Genomic DNA, 25,174 nt, shown 5'->3' with positions numbered 1-25,174 from the left:
AATCACTGCGTTGAGAAACACGTGATGGTGTCTCCGCGGTGTTGGATGTTTTGGTCTCCCCGAAGCCAATCATCTGTGCCTTTATAGCCTTTTTACTAGGCACTGCTCCTAATAGCCAGATTCCTACTCCACACTGATGAGGGGCAAAAACCCCGAAACAGCTGTCTGTGGATGGATACCATGCTTGGCATAGGTGGCTTTCCTTCTTAGGATGCTGCCCTTCCCGTGGTTGTTCCTTCCCGGGGAAAGGCCTGGCTATTCATTGCTTGCGTCGAGAAACACGTGATGGTGTCTCCGCAGCTTCTTTACTTGCATTTGCATATTTCCCATAAGGGATGGGGGCAGTGTTCTGGAATCACTGCGTTGAGAAACACGTGATGGTGTCTCCGCGGTGTTGGATGTTTTGGTCTCCCCGAGGCCAATCATCTGTGCCTTTATAGCCTTTTTACTAGGCACTGCTCCTAATAGCCAGATTCCTACTCCACACTGATGAGGGGCAAAAACCCCGAAACAGCTGTCTGTGGATGGATACCATGCTTGGCATAGGTGGCTTTCCTTCTTAGGATGCTGCCCTTCCCGTGGTTGTTCCTTCCCGGGGAAAGGCCTGGCTATTCATTGCTTGCGTCGAGAAACACGTGATGGTGTCTCCGCAGCTTCTTTACTTGCATTTGCATATTTCCCATAAGGGATGGGGGCAGTGTTCTGGAATCACTGCGTTGAGAAACACGTGATGGTGTCTCCGCGGTGTTGGATGTTTTGGTCTCCCCGAGGCCAATCATCTGTGCCTTTATAGCCTTTTTACTAGGCACTGCTCCTAATAGCCAGATTCCTACTCCACACTGATGAGGGGCAAAAACCCCGAAACAGCTGTCTGTGGATGGATACCATGCTTGGCATAGGTGGCTTTCCTTCTTAGGATGCTGCCCTTCCCGTGGTTGTTCCTTCCCGGGGAAAGGCCTGGCTATTCATTGCTTGCGTCGAGAAACACGTGATGGTGTCTCCGCAGCTTCTTTACTTGCATTTGCATATTTCCCATAAGGGATGGGGGCAGTGTTCTGGAATCACTGCGTTGAGAAACACGTGATGGTGTCTCCGCGGTGTTGGATGTTTTGGTCTCCCCGAGGCCAATCATCTGTGCCTTTATAGCCTTTTTACTAGGCACTGCTCCTAATAGCCAGATTCCTACTCCACACTGATGAGGGGCAAATACCCCGAAACAGCTGTCTGTGGATGGATACCATGCTTGGCATAGGTGGCTTTCCTTCTTAGGATGCTGCCCTTCCCGTGGTTGTTCCTTCCCGGGGAAAGGCCTGGCTATTCATTGCTTGCGTCGAGAAACACGTGATGGTGTCTCCGCAGCTTCTTTACTTGCATTTGCATATTTCCCATAAGGGATGGGGGCAGTGTTCTGGAATCACTGCGTTGAGAAACACGTGATGGTGTCTCCGCGGTGTTGGATGTTTTGGTCTCCCCGAGGCCAATCATCTGTGCCTTTATAGCCTTTTTACTAGGCACTGCTCCTAATAGCCAGATTCCTACTCCACACTGATGAGGGGCAAAAACCCCGAAACAGCTGTCTGTGGATGGATACCATGCTTGGCATAGGTGGCTTTCCTTCTTAGGATGCTGCCCTTCCCGTGGTTGTTCCTTCCCGGGGAAAGGCCTGGCTATTCATTGCTTGCGTCGAGAAACACGTGATGGTGTCTCCGCAGCTTCTTTACTTGCATTTGCATATTTCCCATAAGGGATGGGGGCAGTGTTCTGGAATCACTGCGTTGAGAAACACGTGATGGTGTCTCCGCGGTGTTGGATGTTTTGGTCTCCCCGAGGCCAATCATCTGTGCCTTTATAGCCTTTTTACTAGGCACTGCTCCTAATAGCCAGATTCCTACTCCACACTGATGAGGGGCAAAAACCCCGAAACAGCTGTCTGTGGATGGATACCATGCTTGGCATAGGTGGCTTTCCTTCTTAGGATGCTGCCCTTCCCGTGGTTGTTCCTTCCCGGGGAAAGGCCTGGCTATTCATTGCTTGCGTCGAGAAACACGTGATGGTGTCTCCGCAGCTTATTTACTTGCATTTGCATATTTCCCATAAGGGATGGGGGCAGTGTTCTGGAATCACTGCGTTGAGAAACACGTGATGGTGTCTCCGCGGTGTTGGATGTTTTGGTCTCCTCGAGGCCAATCATCTGTGCCTTTATAGCCTTTTTACTAGGCACTGCTCCTAATAGCCAGATTCCTACTCCACACTGATGAGGGGCAAAAACCCCGAAACAGCTGTCTGTGGATGGATACCATGCTTGGCATAGGTGGCTTTCCTTCTTAGGATGCTGCCCTTCCCGTGGTTGTTCCTTCCCGGGGAAAGGCCTGGCTATTCATTGCTTGCGTCGAGAAACACGTGATGGTGTCTCCACAGCTTCTTTACTTGCATTTGCATATTTCCCATAAGGGATGGGGGCAGTGTTCTGGAATCACTGCGTTGAGAAACACGTGATGGTGTCTCCGCGGTGTTGGATGTTTTGGTCTCCCCGAGGCCAATCATCTGTGCCTTTATAGCCTTTTTACTAGGCACTGCTCCTAATAGCCAGATTCCTACTCCACACTGATGAGGGGCAAAAACCCCGAAACAGCTGTCTGTGGATGGATACCATGCTTGGCATAGGTGGCTTTCCTTCTTAGGATGCTGCCCTTCCCGTGGTTGTTCCTTCCCGGGGAAAGGCCTGGCTATTCATTGCTTGCGTCGAGAAACACGTGATGGTGTCTCCGCAGCTTCTTTACTTGCATTTGCATATTTCCCATAAGGGATGGGGGCAGTGTTCTGGAATCACTGCGTTGAGAAACACGTGATGGTGTCTCCGCGGTGTTGGATGTTTTGGTCTCCCCGAGGCCAATCATCTGTGCCTTTATAGCCTTTTTACTAGGCACTGCTCCTAATAGCCAGATTCCTACTCCACACTGATGAGGGGCAAAAACCCCGAAACGGCTGTCTGTGGATGGATACCATGCTTGGCATAGGTGGCTTTCCTTCTTAGGATGCTGCCCTTCCCGTGGTTGTTCCTTCCCGGGGAAAGGCCTGGCTATTCATTGCTTGCGTCGAGAAACACGTGATGGTGTCTCCGCAGCTTCTTTACTTGCATTAACATTCATGGTCTGACATTCACTGGCCTGATCAAACTCAACATCCTCATATGTTCCTATAAGGCTGTTGAGCGTGGGTCAGGAGACCCTCAGCAGGCCCGAATGATTGATTGAAATATCAGTCTTTTTCTGTATTATTTTCCTATAATACACTGTGTGCAGAAATATAAAGTAACGATTTTGACCATATCATAATTTGGCGGCCCAGAAGTACAGGGTGTTCAGTGCTCAGAGGCACAGCCAAGGTATGGAAGGCTTTAACCAACCACCACTGAACAACATACTAAAGTTGAAATGTCAAGACTGGGCCAAGAAACTGCTAGCCAAGCAGTGGAGACTTTGCAATGGATCAGTGTCCTACATGAAAACAATGGTTTTCTTAAAAGATGAAGACTTTTTCCTTTACCACTGCTTGAAGAAATTGTCTTTTAAAAACATGCAGTAGGTTTGGGATTTGATTTTGAGTCCATCTTCAGGTTGAAAAGGTCTAATTAGCATCTTTATAATAACACCAGCTCAGACTAGCGCCCATCGCCACCTTTCTGGCATCTGAGTCAAAGTGGGAGGTCTGTAACCAATACTGATCCATCCACCAGTCCATCCATCTGGTACATCAGTAGTCACTCTCATCTGATCAGTCCATAACACCTTTAAAAAAAAAATCTGTCCTCACATATTCATTAGCCCAGTCTACACGTTTCCACTTGTCTTGTTCAGTGGAATGTCGGGTTTAAGCCTTCCCTACCTTGGCCGTGTCTCTGAGCACTGAACACCTCACACTTTTGGGCAATCCATGGAGGTTACAGTTCTGGAATAATGGCTTCCTGGTTGCTTCACCTTTCAGCCTTAGCAAATCTTTGGTCTTTAATGTGCGTCTTCATTTCTCAACCTGTTTCCATCCTGTTGACTAGTTGCAACACCACTTTTGATGGTTCCTGTGCTCACAACCCAATATTTTTTTGACTTTTCAGAGTAAGTTAAAACTCCTTTTTTTGCTCAATTTGCCGAAGGAAAACAAGCTGCCTATTAATTCTGCACACCTTCAAAGGGGTGCTGTGTCCTTAGCCCTCACCCCACTCATTACACAAATACAAGTATATAAAACTTGGAGTTGGAAAGTCTGTGTAAAAATGGTGATATGGTCACAACACTCGCCTAATAATTGTTTAGATTGGTCATCCAGCTTCGAAATGCAGATTTCTGGAGATCTTATGACTCCTCAATCAGCTGCTTAGTCGGGGAGCTGCAGTGACTTGATATGAAATGCAAAGTCTATACCGAGTGCCCATTGTCTCAATGGTGGCTCCTTAAACCTTAAAATTTGCTTTTCCCTCATGTTAGCCAGAATCAAATCGTAGATATGAGACTTTTCATATATTTTATATTTAATTATGAAAAGAGCTATCAACTTCCACTCTCAACGAGACTGTAATGATCCAGACCAGATTCTCTATCATCTAATTACTACCCTGCCACCACATCTAGGGTAAGGAGAATAAGAAAAATAATTATAATCTATGGAATGCAAGTTGTAAACCCATCTACCATGACTTCTAGCGGCACCAGATAAGGACTGAACTTCGGGATTGTTAATGATGCTCTTCTATGTATCGCTGGTAATGATCCAGACTTCATTGTTGGAAGATTGTTACTCCTAATGTTTAAACGCTATTTCTGGAAGATGATGACAAAAAATAAAATGTTTCACCATTTAAAACGTGGAGCGGAGAATGTCCAGAAAATAACAGGTTTCTAAGGAGTACATCAATAGCGGAGGCTTTCTGAAGCACTATTAAAGCGTAATATTCAACTTTCCCTCTCGTAAAATAACATGTATTGCTAATAACTGTGCTGGTTTAATGATTCATATCTAAAACTGAACACTTCTAATTGGCAAGCGTGGCAGAAAAAAAGCTGATTATTGATCTGAACAGATATACTAGCGTTTTATACACCGAATGTCACTCGGATGGGCATCCTTTGTAAGAGATTGTTTTAATAACTTACAGTAGATGAAAAGCTACTAATCTGTTGGGAAACAGTATTAAAAACTAAAGGATATTAGACAATAGATATCTTTTATAGTAATACATGTCTGAAGGCAATCAGAAATGTTTAATGGCAAAATATATATTTTTTGTATCCAAATGTGTAAAAAAAATTAAGGATGGGATGTCTATGTTCTTGTTATATCAAAAAAACTGACCTTCACATCCAAACATAATTCAGGTCTGAACAGGTGCTTACCTAGAGTCGCTAACTCATATACAATGAAACAGATAAGGCAGCACTCTGTAGTGCTATAGCATGCTAACATAAAATACGAGAATTGAATTGCATTACTGCACTAGAAATATGAAAAATTAAGCATACTTAGCGCATAAATTGGCCAATTCATGTGTACCTGGCAGCCATGTTAAGGCGCTTCTCGATGCCATTACCTAATGCCAATCCTCTCTTTAGATATTCTACAACTCTATGGGAACCTAATGTGAATCCTCTCTTGGATTAAAGTCTGTATCTTCTTTTATAAGTGGATTTGTTAAAGAAAAGACCCACCAGAAAAGGTAGTTGACCCTTCTAGTATATAATAAAAGTGAGAAAACCTCTGTAAAGGGAATTATTATTATTATTATCAGAACTTTCCTGACTATTTTGACCTGTATTAAAAAAAAAGAAGTTCTGTTTTCACACTGGCCATTAGGGATATTTTCAACTCCTACCTCTTCTGTCTGGAAATCCACACGCATATTAGTAGCAATAGACTTGCTCAGACCCTATTTTTGTATTAAAGCATCTAATGAGCATGTGCATAGGTTATTTTGAAATGACAGTGACCAGGAGGAGCTGTGTCAGTAACTATTATAATTAGCTGAATTGTTACCTGTGATTATTTTCCTGCCTGTGATGATAATGAGACTTCTGAAAAGCTTCCTCTAAAGAACAGGAAGTATAAGTTTAAAGGTAACCCAGTGTCCTGTGTAAAAATTGCAAAATGCCATGTAGAAAAAAATAATTCTCATTATCTATCTATCTATCTATCTATCTATCTATCTATCTATCTATAAAGGGAACACTAAAATCCCACATCCTAGATATCACTGAATGAAATATTCCGGTTGTAAATCTTTATTCATTACATAGTGGAATGTGTTGAGAACAATAAAACATAAAAATAATCAATGTAAATCAAAATTAATATCCCATGGAGGTCTGGATTTGGAATGATGCTCAAAATCAAAGTGGAAAATCAAATTACAGGCTGATCCAACTTCAGTGGAAATGCCTCATGACAAGGAAATGCTGTTCAGTTGTGTGTGTGTTGCCTCCATGTGCCTGTATGACCTCCCTACAATGCCTGGGCATGCTCCTGATGAGGCGGCGGATGGTCTGAGGGATCTCCTCCCAGACCTGGACTAAAGCATCCGCCAACTCCTGGACAGTCTGTGGTGCAGTGTGACGTTGGTGGATGGTGCAAGACATGATGTCCCAGATGTGTTCAATCGGATTCAGATCTGGGGAATGGGCAGGCCCGTCCATGGCTTCAATGCCTTCATCTTGCAGGAACTGCTGACACACTCCAGCCACATGAGGTCTGGCATGTCCTGCATTAGGAGGAACCGAGGGACAACCGCACCAGCATATGGTCTCACAAGGGGTCTGAGGATCTCATCTCGGTACCTAATGGCAGTCAGAATACCTTTGGCTAGTACATGGAGGGCTGTGTGGCCCTCAAAAGAAATGCCACCCCACACCATTACTGACCCACTTCCAAAGCGGTCATTTTGAAGGATGTTGCAGGCAGCAGATCGCTCTCCACGGCATCTCCAGACTCGTCTGTCTGGAGTCGGTTTTAACTGTTTATGCATGCACATTTGTGGCCTGCTGGAGGTCAATTTGCAGGGCTCTGGCAGTGCTCCTCCTGTTCCTCCTTGCACAAAGGTTGAGGTAGTGGTCCTGCTGCTGGGTTGTTGCCCTCCTACGGCCCCCTCCATGTCTCCTGGTATACTGGCCTGTCTCCTGGTAGCGCCTCCAGCCTCTGGACACTACGCTGACAGACAGCAAACCTTCTTGACACAGTTCGCATTGATGTGCCATCCTGGTTGAGCTGCACTGCCTGAGCCACTTGTGGGGGGTGTAGAGTCCGTCTCATGCTACCACGAGTGTGAAAGCACAACCAACATTCAAAAGTGACCAAAACATCAGCCAGAAAGCGTTGGTACTGAGATGTGGTCTGTGATCCCCACCTGCAGAACCACTCCTTTATTGAGGGGGTCTTGATAATTGCCAATAATTTCCATCTGTTTTCTATTCCATTTGCACAACAGCATGTGAAATTGATTGTCAAACAGTGTTGCTTCCTAAGTGGACAGTTTGATTCCACAGAAGTTTGATTTACTTGCAATTATATTCTATTGTTTAAGTGTTCCCTTTATTTTTTTGAGCAGTGTGTGTGTGTGTGTGTGTGTGTGTGTATATATATATATATATATATATATATATATATATATATAAAACAAACTTCACATCTCTCATCCTCCCTGTATCACAACCCTAAACAGCTTTTCAACATTTTCAATTTGCTATTCCGTCCCCTCTCATTTCTGCTTAAGACTTTGCCTCTTTCTTTAAACAGAATATCAATATGATCAGAGGAGGCTTTGGCCCACATCGCCCAATGCTCCTCTTAGCTGCTCAACCCTGTTCCTCCAAAAACCAGCTTCTCCACCATGACAGAAGATCAGCTCTCCACCCTCCTATCAAGATCACACTTCACCACTTGCAAGCTTGACCCGCTTCATCCCAACCCTAACAATCCTCTTCAACCTTTCACAACAGGCGTCTTCCCCTCATTCTTCAAACATGCCATGATCACACCCATCCTCAAAAAGCCCTCCCTCGACCCATCCTCTCTGTCTAGCTATCGCCCGATATCTCTTCTCCCTTATGCCTCAAAACTACTGGAACAGCATGTCCGTCTTGAACTGTCCTCCCACCTCTCGTCCTGCTCCCTCTTTGACCGGTTACAATCTGGCTTCCGACCCCATCACCCAACTGAAACTGCCCTAACTAAAGTCACCAATGACCTAATGACTGCCAAGAGCAAGCGACACTACTCTGTCCTCCTTCTCCTGGACCTGTACTCTGCCTTTGTCACTGTGGACCACTCCCTTCTGCTACAGGTCCTCTCATCTCTTGGCATCACAGACTTGGCCCTATCGTGGATCTTGTCATATCTAACAGACCGAACATTCAGTATCTCCCTCTCCCACACCACCTCCTCACTTCGCCCCTTGTCTCTCGGCATTCCTCAAGGCTGTTCTAGGACCCCTACTCTTCTCCATCTACACCTTCGGCCTAGGGCAACTCATAGAATCCCACGGTATGCAGTATCATCTCTATGCCAATGACACGCAGATCTACCTATCCGGACCTGACCTCACCTCCTTACTCACCAAAATCCCGCACTGTCTGTCTGCTATCTCGGTCTTCTTTTCTGCTCGTTTTCTAAAACTGAACATGGACAAAATCATCTTTCCCCATCTCACTCTACCCCTCCACCAGACCTATCCATCAATGTCAGTGGCTGCTCACTTTCCCCAGTCCTGCATGCTCAGTGCCTCGGGGTGATCCTAAACTCTGCCCTCTTTTTCAAGCCACATATCCAAGCCCTTGCCTCCTGCTGTCTCAAACTGAAAAATATTTCCCGGATCTGCGTATTCCTTAACCACGAAACCACAAAAACTCTAGTGCGCGTCCTTATCATCTCCCGCCTTGACTACTGCAACCTCCTACTCTCTGGCCTCCCCTCTAGCAGTCTGGCACCACTCCAATCCATCCTACACTCTGCTACCTGACTAATCTACCTGTGTCCCCGATATTCCCCAGGCTCTCCCCTATGCCAAGCCCTGGCTTCCTATCGTCCAGAGACTCCAGTTCAAAACCCTCACAATGACATACAAAGGCATGCACAACCTGTCTCCTCCATACATCTGTGACATGGTCTCCCGGTACATACGCACACGCAATCTTCGATCCTCTCAAGATCTCCTTCTCTGCTCTCCTCACATCTCTTCTTCCCACATCCGCATCCAAGACTTCTCCCGTGCTTCTCCCATACTCTGGAACTCTCTACCCCATCATATCAGACTCTTGCCTACCATAGAAAGCTTCAAAAATAACCTGAAGACTCACCTCTTTCAACAAGCCTACAGCCTTCAGGGATCCTCAACCTACTGAACCACCGCACAACCAGCTCTACCCTCTCCTAGTGTATCTTCACCCATCCCCTGCAGACTGTGAGCTCTCGCGGGCAGGGTCCTCTCTCCTTCTGTACCTGTTAGTGCCTTGTTTTTTGCTCATGTTTATTGTGTTTGTCTATATTTGCCCCCTTTTCACATGTAAAGCGCCATGGAATAAATGGCGCTATAAAAAATGTATAATAATTATATATATAGAGAGAGAGAGAGATATTATGATATGAAAAAAAAATTCCATCAATTTCCAAAAAGAATTGCGCAACGCCTGATTTACACAATAGGATAATTTTTTGGATGATGTTTTCCTTTCTGTCAACAGATTTCATAATGCAAACTGCATACAATATTGTATAGGTAGATCTCTTAGACCTGATGAGGCTGTTATACATGCTGTGAATATCCATCTAAAAGTAGCTGTACAATACTTTTTGATTTTATGAAACTGACAGAATGCTCATTTTAATATCAAGTGTGGAAACTCTACAAATATACAGCCATCCTGACTGTATGTATCCTGGATTTTCACCATTGGCAACTAATGATTATGTATCTTTCTAGGACACATTTGGTGACCCAGATATCTACATCACTGAGAATGGATTTGCTCAAAGTGACCCTCCTGTCCTCCAGGACATACACAGATGGGGATACTTTCAAGAAACTCTGGAGGAAGTTTTGAAAGGTGAAACTTTGTGTGTAAAAAAAAAAAAATATATATATATATATATATATCTAATATATAAAGCTGAATGTGTGTATGTGTGTGTGTGTGTGTGTGTATGTATGTCCGGGATTGGCCGGGATCTGCACCGTCGCAGCTACAGCCACAAAATTTTGCACAGTCACAAGTCTGGACCCCGAGAGTGTCATAGGCTATGTTGTGAGGCGAAATTTTAACCCCGCGCTTTCCAATTCACCAAACAATTTTGCCCCTATCTACATAATGGGGAAAAGTGAAAGGAAAAGTGTTGGAGGCAAATTGACAGCTGCCAGATGTGAACAAGAGGGACTTAACCCCTTCATGACCGGGGGATTTTTCATTTTTCCGTGTTCGTTTTTCAATCCCCTCCTTCCCAGAGCCATAACTTTTTTATTTTTCCGTCAATTTGGCCATGTGAGGGCTTATTTTTTGCGGGACGAGTTGTACTTTTGAATGACATCATTGGTTTTAGCATGTCGTGTACTAGAAAACGGGAAAAAAATTCCAAGTGCGGTGAAATTGCAAAAAAAGTGCAATCCCACATTGGTTTTTTGTTTGGCTTTTTTGCTAGGTTCACTAAATGCTAAAACTGACCTGCCATTATGATTCTCCAGGTCAGTACGAGTTCATAGACACCAAACATGACTAGGTTATTTTTTATCTAAGTAATGAAAAAAAATTCCAAACTTTGCTAAAAAAAAAAAAAAAAAAAAAAAAATTGCGCCATTTTCCGATACTCGTAGCGTCTCCATTTTTCGTGCTCTGGGGTCGGTTGAGGGCTTATTTTTTGCGTGCCGAGATGACGTTTTTAATGATAGCATTTCCGTGCAGATACGTTCTTTTGATCGCCCGTTATTGCATTTTAATGCAATGTCGCGGCGACCAAAAAAACGTAATTCTGGCGTTTCGAGTTTTTTTCCCGCTACGCTGTTTAGCGATCAGGTTAATACTTTTTTTTATTTGATAGATCGGGCAATTCTGAGCGCGGCGATACCAAATATGCGTAGATTTGATATTTTTTTTATTGATTTATTTTGATTGGGGCGAAAGGGGGGTGATTTAAACTTTTATGTTTTTTTTATTTTTTTCACATTTTTTTAAACTTTTTTTTTTAACTTTTGCCATGCTTCAATAGCCTACATGAGAGGCTAGAAGCAGGCACAATCCGATCGGCTCTGCTACATAGCAGCGATCTGCTGATCGCTGCTATGTAGCAGAATTGCACGTGTGCTGTGAGCGCCGACAACAGGGTGGCGCTCACAGCGACGGGCAATCAGTAACCATAGAGGTCTCAAGGACCTCTATGGTTACAATGGAGACGCATCGCCGACCCCCGATCATGTGACGGGGGTCGGCGATGACGTCATTTCCGGCCACCCGGCCGGAAGCGGTAGTTAAATGCCGCTGTCTGCGTTTGACAGCGGCATTTAACTAGTTAATAGCTGCGGGCAGATCGCGATTCTGCCCGCTCCTATTACGGGCACATGTCAGCTGTTCAAAACAGCTGACATGTCCCGGCTTTGGTGCGGGCTCACCGCGGAGCCCTGCATCAAAGCAGGGGAGCCGGCATCGGACGGTATAGTACGTCCGATGCCGGTAAGGGGTTAAAGAATAAGAGCGATGGCGCCAAAGAGTATATACCATACAGTTGCTAAGGTGGGGACCCGACATGGGATACTCACCACACACGGGGATATGAACACACACACAAAATGTGCTTGAACACATATCACCCTCAGCACACATTTCACCACACATACACCAACCTCGCCACATAAAAGTCGAAACACAAAAGTCGCCGCTCAAAACTCGCCACGCGCAAAACTCGCCACATGCAAAAACTAGGCTCACACAAAACTCGCCACAAGTGCAAAACTCACCTCATGGAAAACTCACCACACGCAAAACTTGCACACGCGGAAAAATTGCCACATGCACAAAAGTTGCAACACATGCAAAAGTTGCCTCACACAAAACTTGCACATACTCAAAAGGTACTACACATAAAACTCACCACGCGCAAAACTCGTCATGCGCAAAACTTGCTGCACACAACTTGCTACACTAACCTGTCACATGCAACTCGACACACAAAAAGTTGCTACACACATGTTGCCACACAAAACTCATCTCACAAAAGTCGCTACATGCATGTCGCCACATGCAACTCAACACACACAACTTGACAAACGAAACTTGCCCTAAAACACACACAAGTCTGTTATTATCCTTCAAAAATAAAAATCTGATTAATAAGCAGACAAACTACAAGAGCAACAAATGTACCTTATATGAAATACGGCAGCTGTCAGTCACATGACCTGTCTATTATGTGTATGTGTGAGCTAATATATACTGCCGGGGGGAGAGCTTCCTGTTGGCTGGGGATTTATCAGGCTGCCAATTTACCTTACAAATACTGAGGTAAAAAGACTGACCAAATAACGTGTGAATGCGGTCTAATACAGGAGGAGATGACACACAGATATATACTATATACAGGAGGAGATGACACACAGATATATACTATATACAGGAGGAGATGACATACAGGTATATACTATATACAGGGGAGATGACATACAGGTATATACTATATACAGGAGCAGATGACCTACAGGTATATACTATATACAGGAGGAGATGACACACAGGTATATACTATATACAGGAGGAGATGACACACAGGTATATACTATATACACGAGCAGATGACCTACAGGTATATACTATATACAGGAGGAGATGACATACAGGTATATGCTATATAGAAGATGACATACAGGTATATACTATATACAGGAGGAGATGACATACAGGTATATACTATATATAGAAGGAGAAGACATACAGGTATATACTATATATAGGAGGAGATGACATACTGGTATATACTATATACAGGGGAGATGACACACAGCAGGTATATACCATATACAGGGGAGATGACAAACAGGTATATACTATATACAGGAGATGACATACAGGTGTATACTATATATAAGGGAGATGACAAACATGTATATACTGAGGTGAAAATGAGAGGTGTGAGGTGAAAATGAAAAGGTGTGATTGCAAAATGAGAGGAGTGAGGGAAAATAGTGGAGTGATCGGAAAATGACAGATGTGAGGTCGAAATGACAAGTGTTAGGGGGGAATTAGAGGAGTGAGGGAGAAAATGAGAGATGTGAGGGGGAAAATGAAAGATGTGATTGGGAAAATGAGAGGCATGATGGGAAAATAAGAGAAGTGAGGTGCTATAACTAACCACAAATATTTACTATGCCCAGGCAACGCCGGGCTCTTCATCTAGTGTGTATATATATATATATATATATATATATATATATATATATATATATATATATATATATATATATATATATATATATATATATATATATAGGCACATTTATACTTTTTTCTACATTGTAATATAATGGCAGTTGAGGAGAACTTGCAGGTATGTTGTATGATAGCAGTAGAGGTGGTGTGCCCTTGGTAGTCTCTGTTATTAAAGTTCTGCATTTCCCATCTGCTAAGCATTTAAAGCTTATGACATTTAATTTAAAACACAGTTTTTCCATCAGAACTCCTTTTTATGGTTGTAATGACGCTATCTGCTTTCCCTCCTCCCAGTGTTGTATATTGCAATACTCAGGGGTAGAAGGATGTGCAGAGATTACAGTGGAAAGGGGAGAAAGTATCTCGGGGAGGGCAGAGATAAGAAATATAAGATAAGAAAAAAGGTAAATGCAGAATGGAAGCTGTCCTGATTAGGAGCAATGAAGATAGCAGCAAACTTAATACATACAGACCTCACATCCAGCCTATATTTCTGGTAGAGACACTCCCACAGAAAAAAAAAATGAAGCTTGGATCACACTGCCTACTGCACTTCAGGAGGTCTAAAACTAAATGAAAGAATGAAGATTCAAAGTGTTTACACTCCCCGACAGCAAACAGATCTTGGAAATAGTGAAACAAAAAAGCCCCCCAATTCATATTTTTTTTAAAATGACTTTTACATTTTTGTCTTGTGGTATTCATTGGTGTTTTTTGCACCAAATTCTTCGAACTGGCGCATGTGGGTTAATGAATTTTGCAAAAAATGAAACATGCTTTTTCTGTATGTTTTACCTTTCAGTGCAAAAAGTGATATAATCCTTTAAAATGTCACACATTAGTCTTCAACTGCTCAAAATACATGCATACTTGCAAATGATGACGTCAGCTGCAGCATCTGGATAGAGAAAACCACAGTGATAATGGTAAACAAAAAATAAGATGAAACCAAGAAAAGACAGCTTAAAGGTTTGATCAAAAGGTCAAAGTAACTTTCATCTAAATCTCTATCTTTTTATTGCCACAATCTAAACCAATTTCTAATAAACTTGCATTAAAAATTCCCTACCGTTCCTTAAGTACACTATATAACTGCTATTGTATTTTGTTCCCTAATTTCTATCTGATAATGCTTCCTCTGAGAATCCAAGTGCATGCTGGGATGCTCAAACAAAGCATCATCAGGAGGGCAGAGGCTGTGATCAATGCCACAACCTCTGCCCTCTCCCTTTATCATCAGTGACGCTCATTTCAGGAGCTGCGCTAGTCCCTGCGCTTTGTGCAATGTGCACAATGACAGCTCTCTCTGTGTTGCTAGCTCAGATGAGCAGTAACATTCTGACAGTGTGCTCTGCTCTATTGCCAGCTTACCTGGCAGAGACTAATTACATCACTGCCGGGGGCGGCGCTCATCTCTGCTCGTCGGCTATTCTGACACTCTACACTAACAGTACGCTCTTCTCTGTTGTTGGCTCATTACTGCTGACCAGAGCCAGTGAGGGAGTGCGCTGTCATTGTGCACAGCATGCAGGGACTCGACTAGCCTCTGAAACAAGTATATATTAGAGAATATCTTGTATAATGGCACAAAATAGATAGTGATTTAGATGAAAATTACTTCTTCATTTGGACTACCCTTTTTTTTTTTTTAAAGGGCACAAATCAAATAATGAATAAAGCAAAAACTAAGAAGTCACAATTAGAACCATTTTTACTTCTGAAAAAAGGCACGAAGACAACAATGGAATCACGTCCAAAGTATTTTCATTTTTGTAAATGTTCAAATTTTTAAGCTCCATAAGGCTGGAAAATCCCTTAAAGGTTTTAAAGGAGTTATTCCTAAGCGCAGCTTAGTAAAAAACAACAAAAAACAAACATGATTTAATCATCGTCCCCATGAGTTGTGTGGCAGCCAGTGAGTGAGGTCAGCGGCTCGGAATGGAGCGTCCCGCCTACCTGGGCTTGGCCGCCGATCTCACTGGTTGATGGTCAGTGTGACGTCGGTGCCGCGCCCAATGTTAGATATCCAGAGCAGTGATGGACAGTGAGTTCAGCGCAGTTTGTTTTTTATACCAACCTGACTCGGAGGACAAATATTTCCTGAAGGAGGAAAACCCCTTTAATTTCTCCAGTGCTTTATTGTATAGGCATCATTTATATTATCCCTTTAGTCCTTTTTAGGATGATTTTGATACACTGTTGACCAAGTTTTCCCACCTACAAAGAATGGAGACATCTGTAATTTTATGTTCAATTCAACTGTGAGGGACAGAATCTAAAAATAAAAAACAGAAAATCACTTTGTATGGTTTTTAAATAATTAAATTGCATTTTATTGTATGAAATAAGTATTTGATCACCTACCTACCAGCAAGAATGCGGCTCTCACAGATCTGTTAGTTTTTCTTTAAGAAGCCTCCTACTCTGTGCTGATTACCTGTATTAGTTGCACCTCTTTGAACTCATTACCTGTATAAAAGACACCTGCCCACACAATCAATCACACTCCAACCCTTCCATCATGGCCAATACCAAAGAGTTGTGTAATGACACCAGGGACAAAATTGTAGCACTGCACAAGGCTGAGTTGGGCTACCATACAATAGGCACGCAGTTTGGTGAGAAGGCAACAACTGTTGGCGCAATTGTTAGAAAATGGAAGAAACGCCAGATGACAAACTTCTGGGGCTCCATGCAAGATCTTGCCTCTTAGGGTAAGGATGATTCTGAGAAAGGTTAAGAATCAGCCCAGAAGTACATGGGAGGACCTGATCAATGACTTGAAGAGAGCTGGGACCACTTTCTCAGACATTGCCGTTAGTAACTCACTATGCTGTCATGGATTAAAATCCTGCAGAGGATGCAAGCTCCCCGTGCTCACACCATCACATGCCCAGACCCATTTGAAGTTCGTCAATGACCATCTGGATGATCCAGAGGAGGTATGGGAGAAGGTCAGGTGGTCAGATGAGACCAAAATAGAACTTTTTTGTACTTTTTAGTATCAACTCCATTCACCGTGTTTGGAGAAAGAAGGATGAGTACAACTCCAAGAACACCGTCCCAACCATGAAGCATGGTGGGGGAAACATCATACATTGGGAGTGCATTTCTGCAAAGGGAACAGGACGACTCCACTCTATTGAAGTGAGGATTACTGGGGTCATGTATCACAAGGTTTTGGCCAGCAACTTCCTTCCCCCTCAGTTAGAGTATTGAAGATGCATTGTGGCTCGATCTTCCAGCATGACAATGTCCCAAAACACACAGTCAGGGCAACTAAGGAGTGGCTCCGTAAGAAACATTTCAATGTCTTGGAGTGTCCTAGCCAGTCTCCAGACCTGAACCCAATATAAAATCTTTGGAGGAAGCTGAAACTCAATGTTGCCCAATGACAGCCCCGAAAACGGAAAGATCTGGAGAAGATCTTTATGGAGGAGTGGACCAAAATCCCTGCTGCAGTGTGTGCCAACTTGGTGAAGAACTACAGGAAACGTCTGACCTCTGTAATTGCAAACAAAGGTTTCTGTGCCAAATATTAAGTTCTGATTTTCGTTTGAATAAAATACTTATTTCATGCAATAAAATGCAAATCATACAATGTGATTTTCTGGTTTTTAGTTTTAGATTCTGTCTCTCACAGGTGAAGTGTACCTACGATAAAAATTACAGACCTCTCCATTCTTTATAGGTGAGAAAACTTGCAAAATCAGCAGTGTATGAAATACTTATTTTCCCCATTGTAGTAACCAGAAATGGTGATGTAGTGATTATCTCCCATCATGTCCCTGGTGCTGGCTCGGCACAGACTGGAGATGGCAGTGTTCTCACACGTCTCCAATACTATATAGAAATGATTAAACCCAGCGTCTGTGAAATTCCTATACAATTCTTCCGTCTTCTAGATGCTAGGCATGTACACCTGTTCAAAAGTTGTTCTAGGAAACTGAGATTAAGTCGATATGAAAAATGTCTTTACTTAAATAAAAAGCCTTTTCTACAACTTTCCATTCATTAACATAGCCAATGTATATAAATGGCGGTAATAAATGCGGGGTGAGAGCTCCTCTGCATGCAGCAAGGACAGCTTTCCTCTGCAGCACGTCTCTCATAGAATCACTTGGTATCCCGGAGATGCCTGGAGCGATCGGCACAAACCCTGGCTGCAATCACACACAAACACTCATTTTATACTTTCTGCAGAATAGATGGGATACAAAAAAGAGACATTTCAAGTTCCCTCAATGCCCTGAGTCACAAGTAGCTCCATCACTCACACCTCAGAACCAGAATGCAATAAGTTCAGAATTTGGGGACTTTGAATTGTGGCCAATGATGATTTAACTAATGCAGTGCCAGGAAAGGTGCTACTAGTCTAACTCCTTTGACCCTAATATATTTACCGTCCGCCATTTTCAGCTCTTCTCGGTGCTGTTCCGATCACCATTTTGTGACCACAAGTCGGAGGTAATGATCACAACCTCTCAGTGTAAGTCTATCCTTGTTTTGCATAACATAAAAAACAAGAAAAAAGCTGAATGGCACTAAGAAACAGGTGAGTACTCACTGTTTGAGCAGTCTAGCAGAATCCAGTAGGATGAGCTGAGTCGACAACCCCACCAAACGGTAATCCAATGGAATAAGGCGTGCTTGCTTGAAAAAACATGAGTGGAAATCCAAAGAGGAAGAAAATAGCAGCACCACACAAATCTTCCAGTTTTTTTTTACTGGAAGACTTGTGTGGTGCTATCCTTGTTTTGGCCTCGGTCTTACAGACTTACATTGAGATATAACTTACCGATCGCCCAGCAAACACTGGAGTGATATGGCAGGTTGCAAACTGCTGGAGACCAACCAGAGCAGCGCTAATAACAGATGAAGATGGTGGCTGGAAGTAGGGGCAAGTGACTTAGATTAGTGGCACCACTCCAGCGCTGCAATAATAAAAAACACTGGAGTTGTGCTTTCAGTATTTATGCACCTACAATTCACTCCATGAAATGGGGGAAAATGGTCACATTTTTGTTCTCACAGTTGAACCTCCGATCATGAGAAATATTTACTAAACGCTGGTGGTCATAACTATGTGACACAGCTCGGACTAGGAGGCTTTTATTACAAGCTGTCAGCGCAAAAAAAGGTGCCACAGCCAGAGCTGGCGCTTGCAACTTTGCTTGGTAGAATCTATAGTAAGCGGTTTACTGTTTTTTTGTCTTATGCCCTATAAGAGCTCTGTACTTTGCTGCAGCAGTCTCCAGTTTTGTCTGTGGTATAGTCACTATGTAACACACATGCCTGTACCCTTGCACAGTTCTCCCTCCATGCAGGGCGCTGACATACTGTACTTACTGCTGCGGCCGGGCGGTCACTTCCCCGTCACCTGGCACATGTCCCTGTGCACTGATTCCGGCGGCACACCTAGTGCACTCACGCTCCCCTGCTCCTAAATGGGCAGCTCACACAGATTGCTAAGCTGCCCCCAGCCAATAGCTGGGAGGCATCTTATGTGGCCAGTGCCTGAACCTGAACCCTTGGTCCTTGTGCGGCCGAGCCTGAACATGTTCCCCTGGTCCTTATGCGGCCAGTGCCTAAACCCGAAACCCTGGTCCTTGTGCGGCCAGTGCCTGAACCAGAACACCTGGTCATTGTGCGGACAGTGCCTGAAGCTGCTCAATCTTGTCCTTGTACGGCCGGTGGCTGAAACTTCTCTCCTGGTCTATGTGTGGCCAGCGCCTGAAACCTGAATCCCTGGTCCTTGTGCAGTCAGTGCCTGAACTTGCTCCCCTAGACCTTGTGCGGCCAGTGCCTGAACTTGAACCCATGGTCCTTGTTCAGCCAGTGCCTGAACCTGCTCCCCCAGGTCTTGTGCGGCTGGTGCCTGAACCCAAACCCTGGTCATTGTGCTTCCAGTGCCAGAACCTGCTCCCCCAGTCCTTGTGCAGTCGGTGCTTGAACCTGAAACCTTGGTCCTTGTGTGGCCAGTCCCTAAACTCTGAAGCCACTCTGGCGATCCCTGAAGTCTGAAGCTACTCCGGTTGAACTTGTGTCAGTTACTGAGTCCTGTGTGTCTGAAAATGTACCTATTCCAGTACTCCAAGTCAGTATCCATCCTGCCCGAGGAGTAGTCTGATCGGACCCATGACCAGTCCATGTCGGCGAACCTGGTGAGTGGTATCTGGCGGCTACCTGCAGCGCAAGCCTGACTCCACCATCAGGAGCTCCAGTGAACACCAGTTAGCCGCTTAGGTATCCTAGGTAAGCCCATCCCTGTGGCACAGTGGATCCAAGAACCACCTGCACCACCTGGTGTGTAACACTGACTAGTAGAGGGAGCAGCGGGAATATGCAAATAGGTTGAGGTCAGAAGCAGAGACCATAGTAAAAGGACATAGTTGTTACCAAATATATAGTTGGAGATAGCCGAGGCCAGTTCCAGGAGGTCAGGCTGAATAAAAACTCAAGAGTGTCGTCAGGCAGCACAGTGGTGAGACCAGTAATGGCACCCAATGGTTAATCAGAGGAACAATCAGTAGAAAGTCTTATTACTTCCCATAGAAGAGAGAGCCGTTGAAGCGCTGACGCAAGCGCGAAACGGCTGTCGTCACATCCTGCTCACCTCCTTCCACTGTCCCGGGCCGTCTATGTGAAGGCGTTTTTATGGCTTGAATAAAGATTTTTGCACCACAACTGGACCGGTGAGTGTTGCCGTACTATTCTTCTGATTTCTTGCTTCCCATAGAAATACCAATTAGACACACAATGCACAGGGTTATCAATCAATAGACTCTGTGCCCATCTGGAGATATAAATCATAATCAGTCCCGTGCACCAAGCACATATATAAACCTATAAAAAATTGCACACACTAGACCTTAACATACAAAAAATTCCATAAATTTTATTGATAACATGTAAAATTTTGAAACAATAATGATGGAAATGGTACCAAAAATGAAAAAACAACACCACAGACCAAAGGTAATAGTGAGCCATTTAATCCACTGCTGCATTATTCATTAACCCCGTGGATAAAAAGTCTCTCTCGCCTTAACGGCAGTCATTCACAATTTCCACAAATAGGTCAGTAAAACAAACGGCATGATGGAAAATAACAAAAGATAAACTTGTATGATTTACAATACCTCTGGTCTGATGATGCCACGACCCCGATGGGCGGGGGGGAAGATGATGAAAAAGATTTTCAGGACCTTGATCCAATGGCCATATTTGAGCACTGCAAACTCCCTCCCTCCAGGGATCTGATCTTCAGCCACGGACTAAAGTTGTAGACGCTGGAGCAGAGTCTTGCAAATATTTTTGCTCAAGTCAAAGGGAGCGACGTAGTGACCCAGTGGTCCTCGCTGTATCCTTACAGCGCTGGGTCCAAATACCACCAAGGACAACATCTGCAAGGAGTTTGGATGTTCTCCCCATGTTTGTGTGGGTTTCCTACGGGTTCACATACTGATAGAGAATTTAGATTGTGAGCCCCAGTAGGGACAGTAATGATGATGATTTCCGAAAAGCACAGAGGAATTAATAGCTCGATCTCAAGCCTTGGCGACTTAATGGACAAATGATCTGTAGGAAGATCGATCTTGTGCAAGCCTAGATAGGTCCACCAGGGTCTTCTCTGCCATTATCTTGATAGTATCAAGCCGTCATGTTGATGGTCTTCCTCTTCGCTTTGTTCCTCCTATTTTTCCTAAATAATTGTAACTCTAATAATACATTATTTACAGATTTCAAGGAGGAACAAAAGAGGAACCCAGAATGCAGAACTCTTAAGAAAAGATGCCCTAGATGTGGCATTATAACAGACCTGTTAGGAATAGCGGATAGATCCATTGCAGCTGTGACATGGGAAGGGTAGACTACCCCTTTAATTTATGAGAATGCATCCTATCCTTTGAAATGATTCTTGGGGCAGGTGACAGGGTAACTGCTTTCTATTGAATGGGATCTTTGGGCACCTTCAGAGCAGTGATCTCTGCGTCTTCTCAATCCTGGTGTAATTATAGCTGGGGGTCTTGTAAAACGTTCAAAAGGGTTAAGTAATGTGTAGCTGGTGAGAGGCATTACGAAGCGTGCGATACGTCTTGCCTGCTCTTTTCTTCTTAATAAAGTCTTCAGGTACGAGTGAATGTTCTTGAAACTTAAGAAGAGCGCGCTTATCGCATTTGTTCCAGTTTCCTTGGATCCACAGCCGTTCCATTCTGTCTGTTATCTTAAAATTCCACTCAGTTTTAAGGAGAAGTTGAGCGCACAAAGGTTGCTTTTTACTTTACTTTCACTGCTTCAGTGCTTCATAAATCATATTGGCATATCACACTATTACATTTCTTTGCCTTTTTTTCTGGGTTTCTTTGGATGGATTATAAAAGTTCTACTTGGATGTGTGTGTTTTTTCTACAGTGTTTGGAAATGTAGAGGATTCGTACTTTTATTTGTTGGATAAACAGTTTAGTTGACAAGAATTCACATAGTTACAGTTTTATTTGTGTCTTGCATCACTTTGCATTTAGTATGCAACTTTGTGGATACATTGTATCAACTTATCTTGTACACTTCCTTAGTTACCGACAGTGAGATATGCCTGATTTCCATGAAGGTTTTTCCCACTAAATATTTTTTATCACCTGTCCAAAGTATGATCACAGGGAGGTCCGATTGCTGGAAATACCACCAATCCCAAGAGCAAAGCTCCTAACCACTACTTCATTCACTTCTATGGGACTGACAGCAATTATGCCAATCCAGTAGATGAAAATGGAATAATGGTCACAGATGTGCACTGCTCCGTTCACAAAGGTGATTTTTTTTTTTTGGTCCCCCAAGATATCCTTCTGTCCCATAAAAGTGAATGCAGCAGTGGTTAAAAATGTGCAATACGGCTTCATTCACAAACATGATTTTGGACCTCCAAGACATCTTTCTGTCCTATAGAAGTGAAAAGAGCAGTGGTTGCACATGCACAGTACTTCCCCATTCACGCAAGTGATTTTGGGACCACCAAAATTTCCATAGGTCCCATAGTAGTGATTGGAGTGGTGGTCACACATGCACACTACTTCTCCATTCACACACAAGATTTTTTTTTTTTTGGACCACCGAGATGAAAAGAGCAATGGTTGCACAAGCACAGTACCTTCCTGTTCACACAGGTGATTTTGGGACCACCCATAGAAGTGAATGGAGTGGTGGTCACACATTCACACTACTGCTACATTCACACAGGAGATTTTGGGACCACCCATAGAAGTGAATGGAGTGATGGTCACACATTCACACTGCTGCTACATTCACACAGGAGATTTTCAGACCCCAAGAATTCTATTTGTCCATAGAAATTGAAAGACGAGTGGACACACCTGCACCCGACCACTCCATTTACAAAGGTGATTTGGGGACTCCAGAGATTTCCATAAGTCCCATAGAGGTGAATGGAGTGAGGGTAACACATGTACACCACCATTCCATTCATCAGTTTCATAGAAGTGAATGGAGTGGTGGTAACACGTACACACCACTTCACAAGGGAAGTGATTTTTGCTTAATTTCAAAATCTTGACTTAATTGATAGAACTTGTCATTTTCTAAATGTAAAGATCGAAAATCACCTCTGATCATTTGATGGTCACAGCTGCCTATGGCTGATTATAAGAGCGCTCATATGTACTTGTGAAACTGTAGCCAAGATAAAAAAGTCCTCCAGCTGTATTCCAGATAATAGTTTAGACGGCAGACATCCTCCAGTGTATACAAAGTTGTATATTCTTTCCCAACGCGTTTCTGACTGAAGCTCGGTCCTTATTCATGGATCCTACATTCATGAGCTACAGTCTGAAAAGCATAGGTTATACACTTGAGGGTGTCTACCTTTATGGGCATAAATGCATAACACAGGCATGAATGCATAACACAGTGCGGGGCAGGGATTCCAAAGGTGGCTGGCCGCAATGCCCGCGCAGGCGCAGTCTGCAAGCCTGGCTGGGACGTCAGATGGCCAGAGCTCACTGCGTCTGCGCAGCACAGCAGTACACTGCGGAGGCGCCGGTTTTGAAATGTACACAGCGCTGAGGGGGTGGTGCCGAAAGCGCAGGAAGATGTGAGTGACGGCAGAGGAGCGGTTAGAGCTGGGGAGTGAGGACCCGCCTCCCTGGCTAGAGACAGGAATTGTGGCTATGTATAAAAACGCTTTATTTGGGGTATACTTGAACCTAAAATTAAAAGAGCCACCTTGTTAGAATGCAGCATTACTGCTGCACAAGGTGGCTCTTTTAGTTTATAACGGCTGGAGGGGGTGACAGTGGCCCTTTAAGTGAAGCCATTGAATTTTACTACTTGCATCTACTGATATATGTAACATAAGACATTGCATTAAATGTTCATTAGATCTAACACTTTGCATCTCTTTCCTTGGCAGCGATCCGACAAGATGGGGTGAAGGTTAAAGGTTACTTTGCTTGGTCCCTGATTGACAACTTTGAGTGGATTTTTGGCTACAACGCTCGGTTTGGATTGTTCAATGTGGATTTTAATCAGCCGAATCTTCCAAGAATGCCGTACTATTCAGCTTTTGAGTATGCCAAAGTGGTCAAAGGAAATGAATTGGTTTATAAGTAGATATTATCCTAGCTTCCTCTTACTGCGATGTTTTTATCATTTTTTGTCATATTAAAAAAACACCCTACTACATTTATGTGATCTGAGAAATACATTCTTAATTAAAAAAAATAACATGTTACTTCGCATAGTAGCAAATATATCAAACATTATGGAAATCCTGCATTTTCTGGCCTTTAGCCCATAAACCTGTCCAACAGGAAATCAATGACCACCTTGGGAATCCTGACCTTGTTGTGATAGGTATTGTTACCAAGACTTCTGTGGAGAGGGATCGGATTGATAAGACTACCAAACCCGCTACGTCTTAGACTAGATGTAACCATACTCATTCAATAGCTGTCATTTGGCCGACAGCTATTACTCCCGTCTTCCCTTTTCTTGTACACAGTCATATTGCCCAGATATGGCAAATTCAGATTCGGCGACCAAATCCGAACAAATTCGCTCAACTCTACTCAGCAGTGGCATAGGCTGATCGCCTCCATGCCACGCCGCATTGATGAAGTAATTGATGCAAAAGGAGCCCCGACCAAGTATTGAGTGCATTTACTGATCATACATTTCAGATTTTAAAATCATTTTTCAAGCCGGTGTTATAAAGTATTCTAATTTACTGAGATAATGACTTTTGGGTTTTCATTGGATGTAAGCCATAATCATCAACATAAACAGAAATAAACACTTGAAATAGATCACTCTGTTTGTAATGACTCTATATATGAGTTTCACTTTCTGTATTGAAGAACTGAAATAAATTAACTGTTTGATCATATTCTAATTTTGTGAGAAGTGCCTGTATCTCACCACAGAGAAGATTACAACACTAAGGTTCCCCTTCATGAGTCAGAGCAAGGAGTTTCTCAGTAAAGCCCCCTTACACATTAGACTAACGTTGTCCAACAATGTATGAGGACCTCATGACTCTCCCCAGCAGATGAAAGAGGAGATAAGGTTCCGGCATGTCTGATTTCAGATTGCCGATCTATTTGTTCTCAATGAGATAGTTTGCCACCGATGATGTCTGGCAGCTGATCTCTCATAGAGAACACAAAATCGTTCACCTAAGCAAGTGCTCCTATATATATGGGAGAGATGACTGA

The 25,174-nt window shown here is 43.5% G+C and overlaps 1 protein-coding gene across 4 annotated transcripts in view; it reads left to right on the top strand.

The window, feature by feature from the left end:
- The window catches only part of LOC138657123 (cytosolic beta-glucosidase-like), a 120,298-nt gene extending 95,446 nt beyond the window's left edge, over nucleotides 1-24,852 (top strand). For all 4 annotated transcript variants that reach the window (XM_069744671.1, XM_069744675.1, XM_069744672.1 and 1 more), the window contains exons 5-6: nucleotides 9,959-10,082; nucleotides 23,872-24,852. In XM_069744671.1, coding sequence (XP_069600772.1) covers nucleotides 9,959-10,082; nucleotides 23,872-24,071 — 324 coding nt within the window. In that variant the 3' untranslated portion in view covers nucleotides 24,072-24,852. The remainder of the gene's footprint in view (nucleotides 1-9,958; nucleotides 10,083-23,871) is intronic.
- Nucleotides 24,853-25,174: the final 322 nt, after the last annotated feature.

The sequence above is a fragment of the Ranitomeya imitator genome, chromosome 1 (assembly GCF_032444005.1).
Source record: "Ranitomeya imitator isolate aRanImi1 chromosome 1, aRanImi1.pri, whole genome shotgun sequence".
Classification (NCBI taxonomy): Eukaryota; Metazoa; Chordata; class Amphibia; order Anura; family Dendrobatidae; genus Ranitomeya; species Ranitomeya imitator.
Note: the sequence above shows the minus strand (reverse complement) of the source record. Positions and strands in the feature narration are given on the sequence as shown.